Source organism: Artemia franciscana, chromosome 6, assembly GCF_032884065.1.
Source record: "Artemia franciscana chromosome 6, ASM3288406v1, whole genome shotgun sequence".
Taxonomy (NCBI): Eukaryota; Metazoa; Arthropoda; class Branchiopoda; order Anostraca; family Artemiidae; genus Artemia; species Artemia franciscana.
This window is the reverse complement of record NC_088868.1, coordinates 14,630,854-14,646,138: the sequence shown is the minus strand read 5'-3', so window position 1 is coordinate 14,646,138 and position 15,285 is coordinate 14,630,854. Positions and strand designations below refer to the sequence as shown.

The window sequence follows — 15,285 nt, the reverse complement described above, 5'->3', positions numbered from 1 at the left end:
TTGCCCCCTTTGTTTAGCTGACCCCGCGAGAAAAGGTGCTACCGCTGAGGATGTAAACACGATTGTGAACGAACAAATTGATTGCCTAAAAATTGAACTGCTCGCAGAAATGACTATAGTGGTTGATTCAGTCGCTGAAAGAGTTTCAGAAATTGAAATAGAACTGTTAAAAAAGTGCCACAAAGCTGACATGGAAACACAAGTCAAATACCTCGTCGGAGAAGAACTAAAAGTGTTGAAGGAAACCCTAACAAACGAATTCCATGCCGAGCTTGCTAAGGCTCACAAATCGGAAGCCTGCGAAGAAGTGAGAGACGAAATAAGAAGAGACCATGATAAGCAGCACCAAAGGCTAAATATTATAGCTCACGGAATTCGAGAATTCCTTGCCTACAAGCCAGGAGAAGGAACAGGCTGATATAATGTTCATCAGTGAGCACCTAAAAACCTCCTGTAAACTTCCAGAATTTCATCTCACAAATGTAAAGCCCTTGATACCTAAGAATAACCAGATCGTTGCCGGACAACAGCCACAAAGAATAGCGCCAGTGATATTTACCGTCCCCAACATGATGATGAAAAAAGGAAATCACTAGAATCTCCTTTTTGAAAAAGGAGACGATTCAATACCGAAGTGATATAGGCAGGGAGGACAGAGAGAAGTTAACGAAGCTCGGGAAAGAATTAAAGGACCGGCTGCAAAATGGTGAAAAAGACCTTGTTATCGGTAAGAGTTGCATTGTCCCAAAAAACCAGCAGTGAGCGGGGTTGGGAACTTTCCCTTCCCCACTAGTGTAAATAGATCCGATAGTTAAAAATATTTAGACTGTAGTGACAACAGATATACAGATTCGGAAAGGGATACGGTATCCACAAGTTATGAAGATGCCCAAACAGCTAGTGAAATAAGTGATAGCAGCCCAAGTGATCTAGTACAAAACATTAAAATTCATCGCTCTAAGTTTCTTCAAGTGCTGAGCAGAAACGTAGACTCCTTGCCAAATAAACTAACGGAGTTACGGATCTTAGCAGCAAAAAATGATTATGATGTGTTTTGTGTAGCTGAAATTAAGCCGAAGAATACAAATAACCCTTTGGACGATGCCCACATTGGATTTGCTGGATATTTTCTATTTACAAACTTGCAAGATGACCCGAGAAGAGGAATCGCAGTCTATGTGAAGGCAAACTTATCGGTAAGCAGAATCTCTCTTAATAAAGTTTTGGATTGGGTTGAATATTTAGCTAGAGATAACTTCTTTTTTTATTGCTCATCAAATTCCAAAACTTAAAACAATTGTCTTTTTAGTTTCCCAAATGTGTCTGACCCCTTTCACATTGACTGAAAATCTTGCGTGGATGCTTAGAAACACTTCAGCCCAATTTACAGAGGAATGATAGAATGAGTGGCAAGTGGAATTAGAGTAGTAAAATAAACTAAAGGTTTGGGGTCAATCTAGATTGACAAAATATACATTCCTTACAGAGTTTTTCTAACATTTTTAATGTAAAATGTCTCTCAGATTTTTCCAAATCCGACGCCCCCTGCTGTCGAAAGAAGATCTTACGTACATGCCCTGGGAGCTATCCAAGGCAATGTTTTTTTTAGGGCCAGTTTATAGACTGGAGTATAGATAATGAGTTTTAGGTAGAATAAAGTCCATTCAATAATACCTCTATTATTCTAGACTATTTTATGAGCTGAAAACGGATATTGTAAAACCAAGTGAGCTTGTTCATTTGGTTCTTAAACAAATGCGATTTGCAACCATCTTGGCTTTAGTGTCCGCCTTTCTAAATAAGCCCCCCTTCGGAATAAAATCCTGTGTAGGTTATTATCTGTACATATATTCAGGGGCATCGTTTGAGGGTGGAAAGGGGACAGTTGCCCTTCCCAATAATTTGGAGAAAAATCATTATATAGCCCATTCCCCCGAACTCTCCAGATGTGGACCCCTCTTGCACCTTCCACCCCATAAAAATGCTAGAGCTACAACCCTGCTTATATTTCATGAAGTGGAGATGAATCTATTTGATATTATATAATTGGCTAATCAGTAAACTGTTAGGCCCAAGTACGTTGAATATTGTATCATGATTAAAATAACCAATATCAAAAGAAAACCTAAGAAAGGTATAGTGTCAGCTGCAATAATTCACAAGCTGGTAATAACACATTGTAAATTTTACAAGGGAGAAAAAATTGAAAAAATATTTTTGGATAAGCTGAAAAAACAACAAGATAGACAAATCAGAGAACAAAGTGTAAGGACACAAGGTTGAAGTAATTATTTTGGGGAGGAGAGGTAACCAGCCCCGCAGGCATACGTTCTATATAGCTAACAAGTAAAAGTGGATCTAAATAAACATTTTTATTTTTAGCTAGAAAGGCATGACAAGGTTTTCTTTTTTGGAATGACACCTACACTATAAATTAAACTTGGCACGTTTGTCTGGGATGAAAAAAGCTTGAAAATCCCTATAATTTACATTTATATTAATTATTTCAAACAAAAACAAACATCTATATAGAACAAGAGCTAAGAGCTCATATGGCACTTGTGACGAGGCAAGAAGAGCTAAGAGCCAAGAGCTCATATGGTATGAGGTCTAACAAAATTCTAAGAATCAATAGATTGATTTAAAAGGAAAATCAGAGGCTTAATGCCGGTCAGGATTTAAAATAAGAGCTCTGAGTCATGATGTCCTTCTAAATATAAAAATTCATTAAGATCCGATCCACAAAGGTCGGCTGCTCAGGCCTTTGGGTCTTGTGCATTATTACACCATAATGTTAGTTTTCAGTTATTCATTTTCTTTTTACTTTATATATTTTTTTTATTTTATATCGTGTATCTATTCTTATGGTTTATAGCGCTTGTGAATTCTGCTGTCTTTTACAAACTTCCTCATTTCTACCTTGCATAGCTTAGCGAATAAGAATTGGAATAACGAATAAGAATTCGTTTTAACCTAAACTTCTCTCTTTACTTCAATTGGAAAAAATGTTTTCTAAAATGAATTTTGGTTAATTTGTCTTTTTTAGGCTCAATTTTGTCTCGTTTCTCGTTTTCTTTTTTTATTTACAGAATAAAGCAGATAAATGGGCATTAAACGCAGGTTTTACTTCCTAACTCTCTGTAAGTTTCCCACAAGATATATGCAACAATGTCACATTAATAAGAATCCCATGGCGTATATTTTAACCGATATTGTTGGAAACGATGCATATACAAAATTCAAGTGTGTCTGAAATAGTCTTCTTTAATTCCGTTACATTGGTTCTCATATCATACACATTGAAAACTCTTGCCTGTATTTGTTTCAAACAAGGTGCAACATGCACACCTTTGTGTTAAAATTTAAAATTCATGTTTCTAATTTAGCTGCAAATTCAGTAAAAGGAAATAAACTATATTGAACTTGATCTATTGATATTATTATCAATCAGCATTGATCAGATTGATATGAATCAGTATTGCTTTCAGTATTCGTGTTTTCGTTTACGCTGATACAAGCAAGAACTAATCAAGCTGCCCATATAAAATATGTGCAGGATAAATATAGTACACTTAAGCGAATGGTTTTAGAACCTTGAGAGCGTTGCACTCTCTTCAATACCTTGCTCTTTACACTAAAGTTTCTTTCGGAACTATTAAAAGAGCTTATTATTCAAATAAAACGGCCTTTGTGATTCAGGAGTCATTCTTAAATAACTGGAACCAAAAACAAACTTTAGCGTAAAGATCGTGATATTGAGGAGAGGGTGACCCTCCTCGTATCCGTAATAGTTTCTGTCCGTTTTAATGTTGATCTTTACTTTCGCTTGAAAAAAAACTGCACAAAGGTTCATTTTGATTAATTGAAATAAAAGTTCTGCAGTTGCTTGATGATCATTTCTATTGGTATTCATAGGCAGCGCAATAGCACTGCCTAAGTAAAGAGGGATGTGGGCATATTATTATTATTTTATTCTATTTTCGGTTTTAGACCAGTGCACTTTGTATCAAAGGAGTTGTCTTGGAAACTTCAGAAAAGGCTCATTCAATTGGAAATTGAGAGGGCTTGTGCCTTTTTTGATAGTCAAAAGTGATTGGAGGGCAACTGAGCGTCGTACAAAGACTATAAAATTGTGGGGAAAAAAGAAATGTGATGATATCAGTGCTCAAAAGACAAAAAATTCACAAGCTGTCATGACGTCGTAGACACTGCTCTTTAATTAGCATAATATGGAAAAAATAAGTGTAATAAGTGTATCGACCGAGTAATCACTGACATAATCTTTTGGGACGGAGAAGAAGGTGCGATTCCTAAATTTTTGACTGGATTCATTTCAAACTTGGTGGAAAATATTAGCTAAGATCGTAATTGGTTGTTTTATAGGCTGGTCCCGATTTACTCTCTCTGGGGGGGGGGAAGCATCAACATCGCATTTCAGATTCCTAATTACTAGGTTGGCTGGTAAAATTCTTTCAACAAAACCTGGCCAACAAGTACAATTTTGTGCTGGGATGTCCGTGCCTGATGGGATCTTTGCATATGAGAGAGTGGCTGAATTATTGTCATGTGCACCCATAAGACTGATCTATCTGATCTCAATGAAAACACTTATCAAAATCAATTTTCAGTTTGATAGGAATTCACTGCTAGCCCTATTATGCCTGATTCAGAGGATTCGAGCCCAATCCTAACAGTACTGTCCATTCTGTTGGTCTACAACCATGAGCCGGGGTCACAGTTGCTGCAACATTTCACAAGGCCTAGGTCCTTTTTTATGCTTACAGACGCAACAGACATTTGCAATTTGTAGAGCAGATAGACAATTTGACTGAAATATTCCTTTTACTGTGTACGCAACTTGTGAATATACATCTTGTGAATATTGCTACCTGATTTACTATTGCCCTTAGTGACAACTGTTGTGGCCCCGCCCACGAATTTTGATGACTTTGGTCATTTCACCGGATGATGCCAGGTGAAAGACTTGTCTTGAATCCCGTGTTGAATTTCGTTTCACGGGCTAAAAATGCAGGTTGTTCAGCTGATAATATCGTAAAAATTGCTTGCGATTTTTACAAAGGAGAGATGTTAATTGAAGCAAAGAAGATTTTGTGGGCTGACGCCGCTATTACTAGGGTGACTGAGCGCCCCAAAGTGACTGATAATGTAAGCGATATGGTTCGAGCCTTTGATCTTTGTGACGAGAAAAAGATCTGATTTTCGAGCCAGATCAGGTCCCATGTGTGCCAGGGGAGACAACAGCTACGTTAACTCGAAAGGTTAATGAACTCTACATGGAATGTAAACGTGCAAACTATTCCTGAAATGAAACCTCCCCCACCCGCAAAACCGTCCTATTCAGTTTTTGTGAAAAATCCATTAAAAAAATTGAATAATCCTGACGCTCAAAAAGATTTCCTGGATAAAGCTTGTGGGGGTGTCAGTTCAAGCATAGTTGTTTTGAGGCCTAGGAAGGATGCATGGCAAGTAGTTCTGTCGGACAAGGGTGCCGCCAATACTTTGGCAGATGGATTAAGCAAAGCAGCCCAATCCATTAATGCTAAAGTTGAGAGTCCTGCCTTTTTCGGTATAGTACGCCAAGTGCCTGACGGAACATCTAAAAGTGACCTATGCGATCTCGCTAATAACTGTACAGAGGTTGTTCAGTTAGGAAGTACGAGGTCTTTTCGATTAAAGTTTGAGTCACGTGACCACCTAAAGTATGCCACTGAGAATCCCCATGTTATTGGTTACAAGCGTCTACCCATAACTGAGTACAACTTTTTGCCTACCCAGTGCTACGGCCATACTGCAAATAACTGTAAAGTTTCAGCGATATGCTCTAAATGCGCTGGTGACCACCAGAACTCCAAAGAAAACCCGTGTCAACTTGTCATGAAATGTGCTCTCTGTGGCTCCTCCGACCACCCCTGTTAATCGTATAAATGTCCAGAAGCACATAAACTACTGCTTAAGAAATGAACAGTCAAACAAACACAAGTACAAGTACTTTACAAGATTTTACGTTTCTTACTAATTTATCACTGTGCAATAATGTTGTTTTTAATTATTACGATGACAAAAATAATCTTTCCACCAACACCTTAGCTAGCCCCGATAGCCCTTTAAACCAAATTAACTGTAAATATCTCGACACTTTTGATTTTGTGAAAAATGTGAAACCTAAGCTAATGGAAGAGACCAAACTTAATGTAATTTACTTTAATATCAGAAGCATACGGGATAAGTGGGCTACTTTTAAAGATTTAATTTTAACAAATGGTTACTGCCCTTTCGACGTAATTGGAATAACGGAGACGTGGCTTTCAGAAATTGATGATACTAATGAATTTTCCCTCACTGGCTTTCAAGCTATTCATATTGAAAGAAATTTAATTAAGTCCTCGGGCGGCATTTCTCTTTACATCCGATCTAGTCTAAAATTCACCAGACTATTAGACTGTGAATTCTTGTTCTCGCAACCTATAAATAATAGATGCATTTATTCAATAATTGTCGACATAAGTATGGACGAGAATTCTTTTATTTTTTCGTTATTTTATAAACCAGCCTCATTTCCGACACCTTTCTTTTGTAATCTGTTTGATGATTTTTCTAGTTTTATTAATTTACCACAAAAGAAGGCAATGGTTTTTGGGGACTTCAATTGTAATTTATTAAATGTTAGCAATAACAATGATTGTGATACCTTCTTTGAAACATTTACCTCAAGTGGTCTTCATCCCACAATCCTTTTTCCTACCAGAGTTGATCCCATGAGATCTAGCGCTACTTTAATTGATAACATTTTTGTATCCACTTCCCTGGGAAACCACCTCTCCTCCAAAATAATATTTTCTGACATATCAGATCACTTTCCAATTTAACTTTCCTTACCCTCCCTATCAGCTACTCAACCCCGTAGAACTAATACCCCTACGTCTAATAGAATATAAAATACTGTGAATATTAACCGGTTCACGGATTGTTTGAAATCCTTCGACTGGTCCAAGACTTTGGATTGTCAGGATGTTAATTCAGCCACAAGTAGTTTTACACAGGGATTGAGTGATCTTATCAGTTCAACCTTTCCAGTTCGTAAATCAAACCGAAAAACTACCCATATACGCCCCTGGATGTCAAATAGCCTGATAATCTCTTCATACCGAAAAAATGACCTATATAAGTTAGCTTGCAAAACCAGTAGCGTTATTGACCTGACTAATTATAAAAAATACAAAAACGTATATACCAAACTCATCTGGGAAGCAAGGAAAAATTATTATTATTCAAAAATCTCTCACTGCAAAGGGAACTTGCAAAAAATTTGGTCTACAATAAATGAAATTCTTTCAAAAAAAGGAATTCAAGATCTGTTCCTATTAACCTTAAGGACATCAGTGGCAAATTAATTGACCCAATTTCAGTACCGGATGCTTTTAATAATTATTTCACTAATATTCCAAATGCTAACTCCTGTTCCTTCTCACAGTCAGTACACTCTAGCAAGAATCCCAGATCCATGTTTTTCTCTCCAACTGATCGCAAAGAGGTGCTTCAAGTTATCGAATCTCTCTCTAATAGTAGTACACCTGACTTCTTTGGCATAAGTAATAAGCTTCTTAGGACCGTATCTTCCTATATTTGTGAACCTATTGTGCACATAGCAAAACTGTCTATGACCAATGTAGTCTTCCCAGAAATATTTAAATCAGCAATTGTTATCCCGATTCATAAAAAAGGCGATCCGTCCGAGATAAGCAATTATCGTCCAATCTCACTTCTCCCAGTTATATCTAAGGTGCCCGAGAGAATTATATTCCGACGTCTTTCTCCCTTTGTATTTGGGAATCATTCATCAGATTCGTTGATTTCTCCTCATCAATATGGCTTCCGTGCCAAATTTCCAACTGCTCATGCACTAATAGACGCCACACAGTTTATACGTTCCCAACTTGACCTTAAAAATACTGTATTGGGCTTATTTCTGGATTTTTCAAAGGCCTTGGACATGGTTGATCACAGTGTTTTATTAAGTAAACTCAATAACCTAGGGATTCGCGGAGTTCCTTTCTCATGGTTCGGCTCTTATCTCTCTGGTAGAGTACAGAGTATGAGACTGGGCGGGGTGACTTCACATCCCTACCTGTCCGGAGGGGCGTCCCACAGGGCTCTGTTCTTGGTCCAATACTTTTTCTCCTTTATATTAATGATTTGATTATGGACCTGGGTCCATCAGTACACCCAGTACTTTTTGCTGACGATAGCAACTTTTTCATCACCGGTCCTAATTTACCATCCGTCGTCACCTCTACTCAAACCCTTCTGAATAGAGTACAGGAGTGGTGTCTCGTTAACTGCATGACCATTAACAGCAAGAAAAGTCAGGTGGTATTATTTCAAACCCCTTACAAAAAAAATGAAGCTCAGCCAGCACTTGGCCTAAAATATTCTACCAATCTCCTCCCGCAGGTCGAAGTTGCTAAGTTTCTTGGTGTCCACATAGACTCCTGCCTATCATTTGCAACACATGTGTCCTATATCAGAGCCATAATTTTGCGACAGGTAAGTATGATTAATCGTGTGAAACATTTTCTTCCTCCCGATATCCTTGTCACCCTTTATTATTCTTTTATTTACCCATATATCTCATACTGCGGATCTGTATGGGGCAATACTTATCCTTCAGTTACCAATAAATTAAAATCTGCTCAAAACCGTGCCGTCAAAGCAGTTTTTCGGTTGCCACGACTATATACCACCAAGAACTTGTACTCCGATTTGGTATTATCCCTTTTGAACAAATCATCAACAAATTAAATCTATCCCTTGCATACTCCGCTTACCATAAAAATCTTCCTCCCCACTTATTATCTTATTTTAATAGTAATAATTCTGAAGGCCACTGTCTCCATTCATCCAACCGTTCCTTCATTGTCCCCAGGTGTACCTCTAGTTCCGCCCAGTGATCCCCAATTTATAAATCTATAATTCAATAGAATTTAATACCCTCCAGTGTCGAGCTATCCACAAGTTTTCGGACGCTATATAACAATGTACTAAAATCTTGATATTATATTTCTCTACCTGTTTATTCAATTTGCTTTAATTACCCTTGTTTTTTTTTGTTTTTTTTTTTCTCTCTCTTCTTCATTTTCAATTTTTTTTTTGTTTTGGTCCTTAACAAGTTCGCTTCTAGGATCTTTATTATTATTGTTGTTATGTGTTTTCTTTTCTTTTTGAATAAAACTGAATAAATTGAATTCAGCAGGGACAGACGGCATTGATCTGAAAACTTTTTGTCAGTGATGTGTTATTTAATGCCATGTCTAGTCCATATAAGCAATCTTTCCCTCCAAACCGGTATATTCCCTGATGCGCTTAAAAAGGCAAAAGTAATCCCCCTTCACAAAGGTGGTTCTATGCTAGAAATTGAAAATTATAGACCCATATCAATCCTACCCTTGTTTTCAAAAATATTTGAAAAAATTGTGCATAAAAGGCTTTATGATCACCTTATGAAAACGGGGATGTTAAGTGAAAACCAGTTTTGCTTTAGGAAAGGTCACTCGACGTCGGACGCAGTGTATTCCCTTTGTGATACTGTAAATAAATGCTTTGTACGTGGTGAAATCCCTTTGACTATTTTTATCGATTTTAGAAAAGCATTCGATACAGTGGATTTTAATATTCTGAAGTGGTTTCATAGTTTTCTAAGTGGTAGATCTATTCAAGTTGTATTAAATGATGTGTTTTCTTCTCCTTTTCAAGTGAGATGTGGTGTTCCTCAGGGATCTGTTTTGGGACCACTTCTGTATGTTGTGTATGTTCATTCAATGCGTTTCTACTTACTTGAGTGTTGTATTACGACTTTTGTGGATGATACTACTTTAACTGTGTCTAGTCGATCTGTCGATGATTTGTTGTTGAAAGTAAATAGGGTATTAAAGGCATTTTTTGTATTTACAAGTTTGAGCCTTTTGTCAGTGAACGTTAATAAAACTAATTTTGTGATTTATAGGAGAGTTGGTAAGCCTCCATGTGTTGATAAAAAGATATATTTAACGGTAGGCTTTTGTCACAGGTGCATGAAGTGCGTTATTTGGGATTCCAGCTTGATTGTAATCTATCTTGGAAGAACTATCTTCGATTAAAGCATATTTTACTATTATCAGTTCTTTTATTATTATATCACACCATTGTTGCGCCTTATATTTCTTATGGTTGTGTCCTTTGCTCTAGTAATTTCTATGCAAATTTTAAAAGAGTGCAGATCCTACAAAATAAAACAGTACGTCTTCTTGGGAATTATGTAGAAAATGTGAATGATACCGCGTCATGTTTTAAGAAATTACGAGTGCTAACATTGGTCAGATTCGAGATTATCAAGCTGCTGTTTTTGCGTATCGATGTTGCAATGATGTATGTCCTCTAGTTTTTACCAATTTTTTTCGAGTAAATCGTTCACTCCACAGGTATGAGACTAGAGAGGCGGATAATTTTATTGTTGAGTACCGAGACACCACACGTGCAGCTTTTGGAATTAGATATTTAGGTCCGGTTATTTGGAATGATATCCCATCTAGCATTAGGGAGGCGGAACATATTGGGTCATTTAAAGTAAATTTATAAAAACATTTGTTGGGTTTGGGGAGATAATTTTTTTTCTTATTATGGTTAGTCTTTATTTATGTAAATTCTGGTATTAAGGGGTAATTTAGTGAGTGTTTTGTCCTTCTTTAATTTTTTTTTTAATTAAATAGGTTCAGAATCAGAGAATTGCAGCCGTCCAACATCAGGCTGTTTGAGCCTTCCCCGGGCGGTTGTGTGTATTTATAGTTTTTGTAATTTAGTAGTTAAAAACATTAATAAATAAAATAAAGAGTTCATTCATATTGGTTGTTATGAAAACCTTTGATTTTGCGACATTGATTTTCATGTTTCCGGGGAGATCAGTTTCTAGCCGGAGAATCCCCAAAAATTGATGGATAATTTAAGCACTATTTTTATTCTAAGAAGCTGGGTGTCCCATCCCTTTGCCAGTTATCCTCTTCTATATATATATATATATATATATATATATATATATAAGTTGTTTGTCTGTGTGCGTCTGTTGTCTGACGTCATGTTTGTGTGTCGACTGATGTCATGTTTGTCGACTCACGTCATTATAAGGATGTGACGACCGGGACACTCAAAGAGAAATTACAGACCGGGACACTGGGACACAAATAACGACTGGGACACAGGGAATATAAATGACCACTGGGACACAGGGACACAATTACAACGGGGACGCCGGGGGGCACAGGGGGGATATTTAAATGATGACCGGGACACAGGGAATGTTCGATTAGCAATCATCATCAACAAAGCTCAAGGGCAATCATTAGAATAATGAGGTATAGATCTGAATACGGATTGTTTTGCCCATGGACAATTATATGCTGAATGTTCAAGAGTCGGTAAACCTGACAATCTATTTATATGCATAGACAAAGGGACAGCGAAGAATGTTGTATATTCTTAAGTCTTATGTAGTTAAAAACATATATATCTATATATATAAAAATAAGTTGTCTGTGGATCTGTGGATCGTGGATCAGGTGACGTCACCTGAAAAAACTGGATCAGGTGACAAAACTGAAAACTGAAAAAACTAAAAAAAGGCAAAAACTACAAAAAAAACTAAAAACTAATAAAAAAAATAAAAAAGCTAAAAAACTAAAAAAACTAAAAAAAGGCAAAAACTACAAAAAAAACTAAAAACTAATAAAAAAGCTAAAAAACTAAAAAAACTAAAAAAAGGCAAAAACTACAAAAAAAACTAAAAACTAATAAAAAAAATAAAAAAGCTAAAAAAACTAAAAAAACTAAAAAAAGGTAAAAAACTAAAAAAACTAAAAACTAAAAAAAACTAAAAAAAAGGAAAAAACTGAAAAATAAGCTAAAATAAAGGTAAAAACCAATAAAAAACTAAAAAAAAAACTGAAAAAACTAAAAAAAGGCAAAAACTACAAAAAAAACTAAAAACTAATAAAAAAAGTAAAAAAGCTAAAAAACTAAAAAAAACTAAAAAAACAAAAAAAAGGTAAAAAACTAAAAAAATAAAAAATAAAAAAAACTAAAAAAAAGGAAAAAACTGAAAAATAAGCTAAAATAAAGGTAAAAACCAATAAAAAACTAAAAAGAAAAAAAGGAAAAAACTAAAAAAAATTTTCATCTAAAAAACTAAAAAAAACTAAAAAAGGTAAAAACTAAAAGAACTAAAAAAGAAAAAAATAAATGACGACACTCAAAGAGAAAGCGACCAGGACAAAAGGAATGTTCGATTAGCAATCAACAAAGCACCGGGACACAGGGAGTATAAATGACGACCAGGACATAAGTAAAAAAAAACTAACAAAACTAAAAAGAAGGTAAAAACTACAAAAAAAAACTAAAAAGAAAAAAAAACTAAAAACTAATAAAAAAACTAAAAAATCTAAAAATCTAAATAAACTAAAAAAGAAAAAAAAAGGAAAAAAATAAAGGAGAAAAACAAAACTAAAAAACGAATGTATATACAGACCGGGACACCGGGATACAAATGACGACCGGGACACAGGGAATATAAATGACGACCGGGACACAGGGACACAACTACAACGGGGACACCGGGGGAAACAGGGGGATATAAATGACGACCGGGACACCGGGACAGGGAATGGTCGATTAGCAATCACCATCAACAAAGCTCAAGGGCAATCATTAGAATCATGAGGTATAGATCTGAATACAGATTGTTTTCCCATGGACCATTATATGTTGCATGTTCAAGAGTCGGTAAACCTGACAATCTATTTATATGCAAAGACAATGGGACAGCAAAGAATGTTGTATATTCGCAAGTTTTACGTAGTTAAAACCATATATATATATATATATATATATATATATATATATATATATATATATATATATATATATATATATATATATATATATATATATATATATATATATATATATATATATATATATATATATATATATATATATATATATATCTATATTCACAGGTGGGACATAGGGACACAACTACAATGGCGCGTAACTATTATGGCGCGTAACGACTTACGCGAACGGGGGGGCTTGGGGGGGGCGCGAAGCGCCCCCACCAACTAGGTGTTGGGGTTGCGCGAAGCGCCACCCCAACAGCTAGTATATATATATATATATATATATATATATCTATATTCACAGGTGGGACATAGGGACACACCTACAATGGCGCGTAACTAATATGGCGCGAAAAAAGCTAAAAAAAAGAAAAAACCTAAAAAGAAAAAAACTTGAAAAAAAGGAAAAAAAATTAAAAAGGTAAAAAACTAAAAAGAAAAAAAAATCCAAAAAAAACTAAAAAAGCTGCAAAACTAAAAAAAGAAAAACTAAAAAAGAAACTCCCATGGACAGTTATATGTTGCATGTTCAAGAGTCGGTAAACCTGACAATCTATTTATATGCACAGACAATGGGGCAGCGAAGAATGCTGTATATTCGTAAGTTTTACGTAGTTAAAAACATATATATCTATCTATATTCACAGGTGGGACACAGGGACACAACTACAATGGCGCATAACAAATATGGTGCGTTACGACTTACGCGCGCGGGGGGGGGGGGCGAAGTGCCACCCCAACAGCTAGTTTTTGAATAAGATAGCTGACTTATTCTGTAATCTGTGACGTCATTTCCATTTCCGAAATGGATTGTGAAGCACGCTCATTTGCTGTATGTGTCCCATAGGTTTTTTTGCCCCCACCCTATTAGGTTTTGAAAAACATTTTTTGGGGGAATATTTTTTTTTGAATAATTCAAATAAAAAATACATATTTTTAGTTACATTTCTAATTCCTTATCATCAGTACATATACCAGAAGAGGCTGTCGAATCTCAGTCAAACCTGGTGGGAAATATTGTAATAGTAAGTGTCCAATTCAGAATTCTTACCTGATCCACCATGACGGCACCTGGTAGCTATTATTGTCAGGATATTTAGCAGAGGCCTGACCCATATTAATGAAAATTCACGGGAACTAGGAGTTACTGTCCTAGTTGTATATTTGAAAAATCTGCGAAAGGATGGTTTTTAAAACTTGTCATTGGAACGAAAACCAGATAGGCTCGATCCGATAGGCATTGTTGCATTTGTTGCTCCACAGATATGACCCCACAGTAGGCAAGCCCCGGTTAGTCTTACTAGTCTTGTTGTGATGTGTTCTGTCTTATTCCAAGAGTACTGATTGTAAATGGTACTTCCGCTTGTCCCCGCTATTTAAGAACCCATGTCCTACTCCAAATGCATTTGTCTATCAGCTCTACATTAGTTTTATCGATCGCCGAAATTCCTTATGTTTCAAAAAAGATGAAATCGAGTAAAAAAGACCCATTAATGAGGAAAAGTAAGATTTTGGCCTTTAAGTTAACTTTTTTTTGTGGAAAGGCTAAGGGTGTATTTGCTGAAAAATTAGCAAGGTAACAATCTTGCTAAACAGATACCTAACCCTTCGTTGTGGAAATATGCCTTGGGGGTTGTCAACAGAAGTCCACATTTTCTGCAACTTTTCTGATCGTATCTTTCCGCTTAACCCTTGTTTTTTCTCTTTTTGTTTTTTATTTATAACCTCGCGTAAACATACACCATATTCTTTTTAGATCTCACAATGAGCCTGAAGGAGCAGTGTTGCCAATGTCCAGTACTGTTGATTTACTATCCACTGGCAATCTTGAGTCACCAGACAACCAAGAAGATGAAACACCAATTTACGAAAAATATGATCCTCTGCTTCACGGTCCTACGAGATCAGAACAGTATGTCCTCCATTTTTTATCCTTTCTTATAGCTAGTTAATGGTGATATTCATATTGATCTTATTATATTTGTCTTTAAGCCTGCAGTCGAGTAGAAAAGACTTCCCCCTATTATTGCTCAAAAGATCCCCTTTCTTATATTCTTAGATAAATGGAAAACAATGACTTAAAATTTTGCTTATTGTCATTTCAGGCCTCTGGACAAAGTTACTTGACACAGACTTATTTCATCCCAAAAAAAGGATGCTTTATCTCACATTTTTATAATTTCTTAACAAAGTATTCAAGCTTGTCGGAGTTATAGTTGTTTCTTATCTTTTTTTGCTGTTTCATCAAGAGCTTAAATGAGAAAAAAAAAACTCGCTAAAATTGATCGAATGTGATAGCTTTGGCGAATTATATTTTTATGCATCAAAAAAAAAAAGTTTGGAA

At 35.8% G+C, this 15,285-nt stretch overlaps 1 protein-coding gene across 1 annotated transcript in view; it reads left to right on the top strand.

Moving 5' to 3' along the window:
• The window catches only part of LOC136028086 (uncharacterized), a 55,851-nt gene extending 40,782 nt beyond the window's left edge, over positions 1–15,069 (top strand). The window contains exon 6 of the mRNA XM_065705703.1: positions 14,698–15,069. Within this exon, the coding sequence (XP_065561775.1) occupies positions 14,698–14,893 (196 nt within the window). The 3' untranslated portion in view covers positions 14,894–15,069. The remainder of the gene's footprint in view (positions 1–14,697) is intronic.
• The last annotated feature ends 216 nt before the right edge of the window (positions 15,070–15,285 follow it).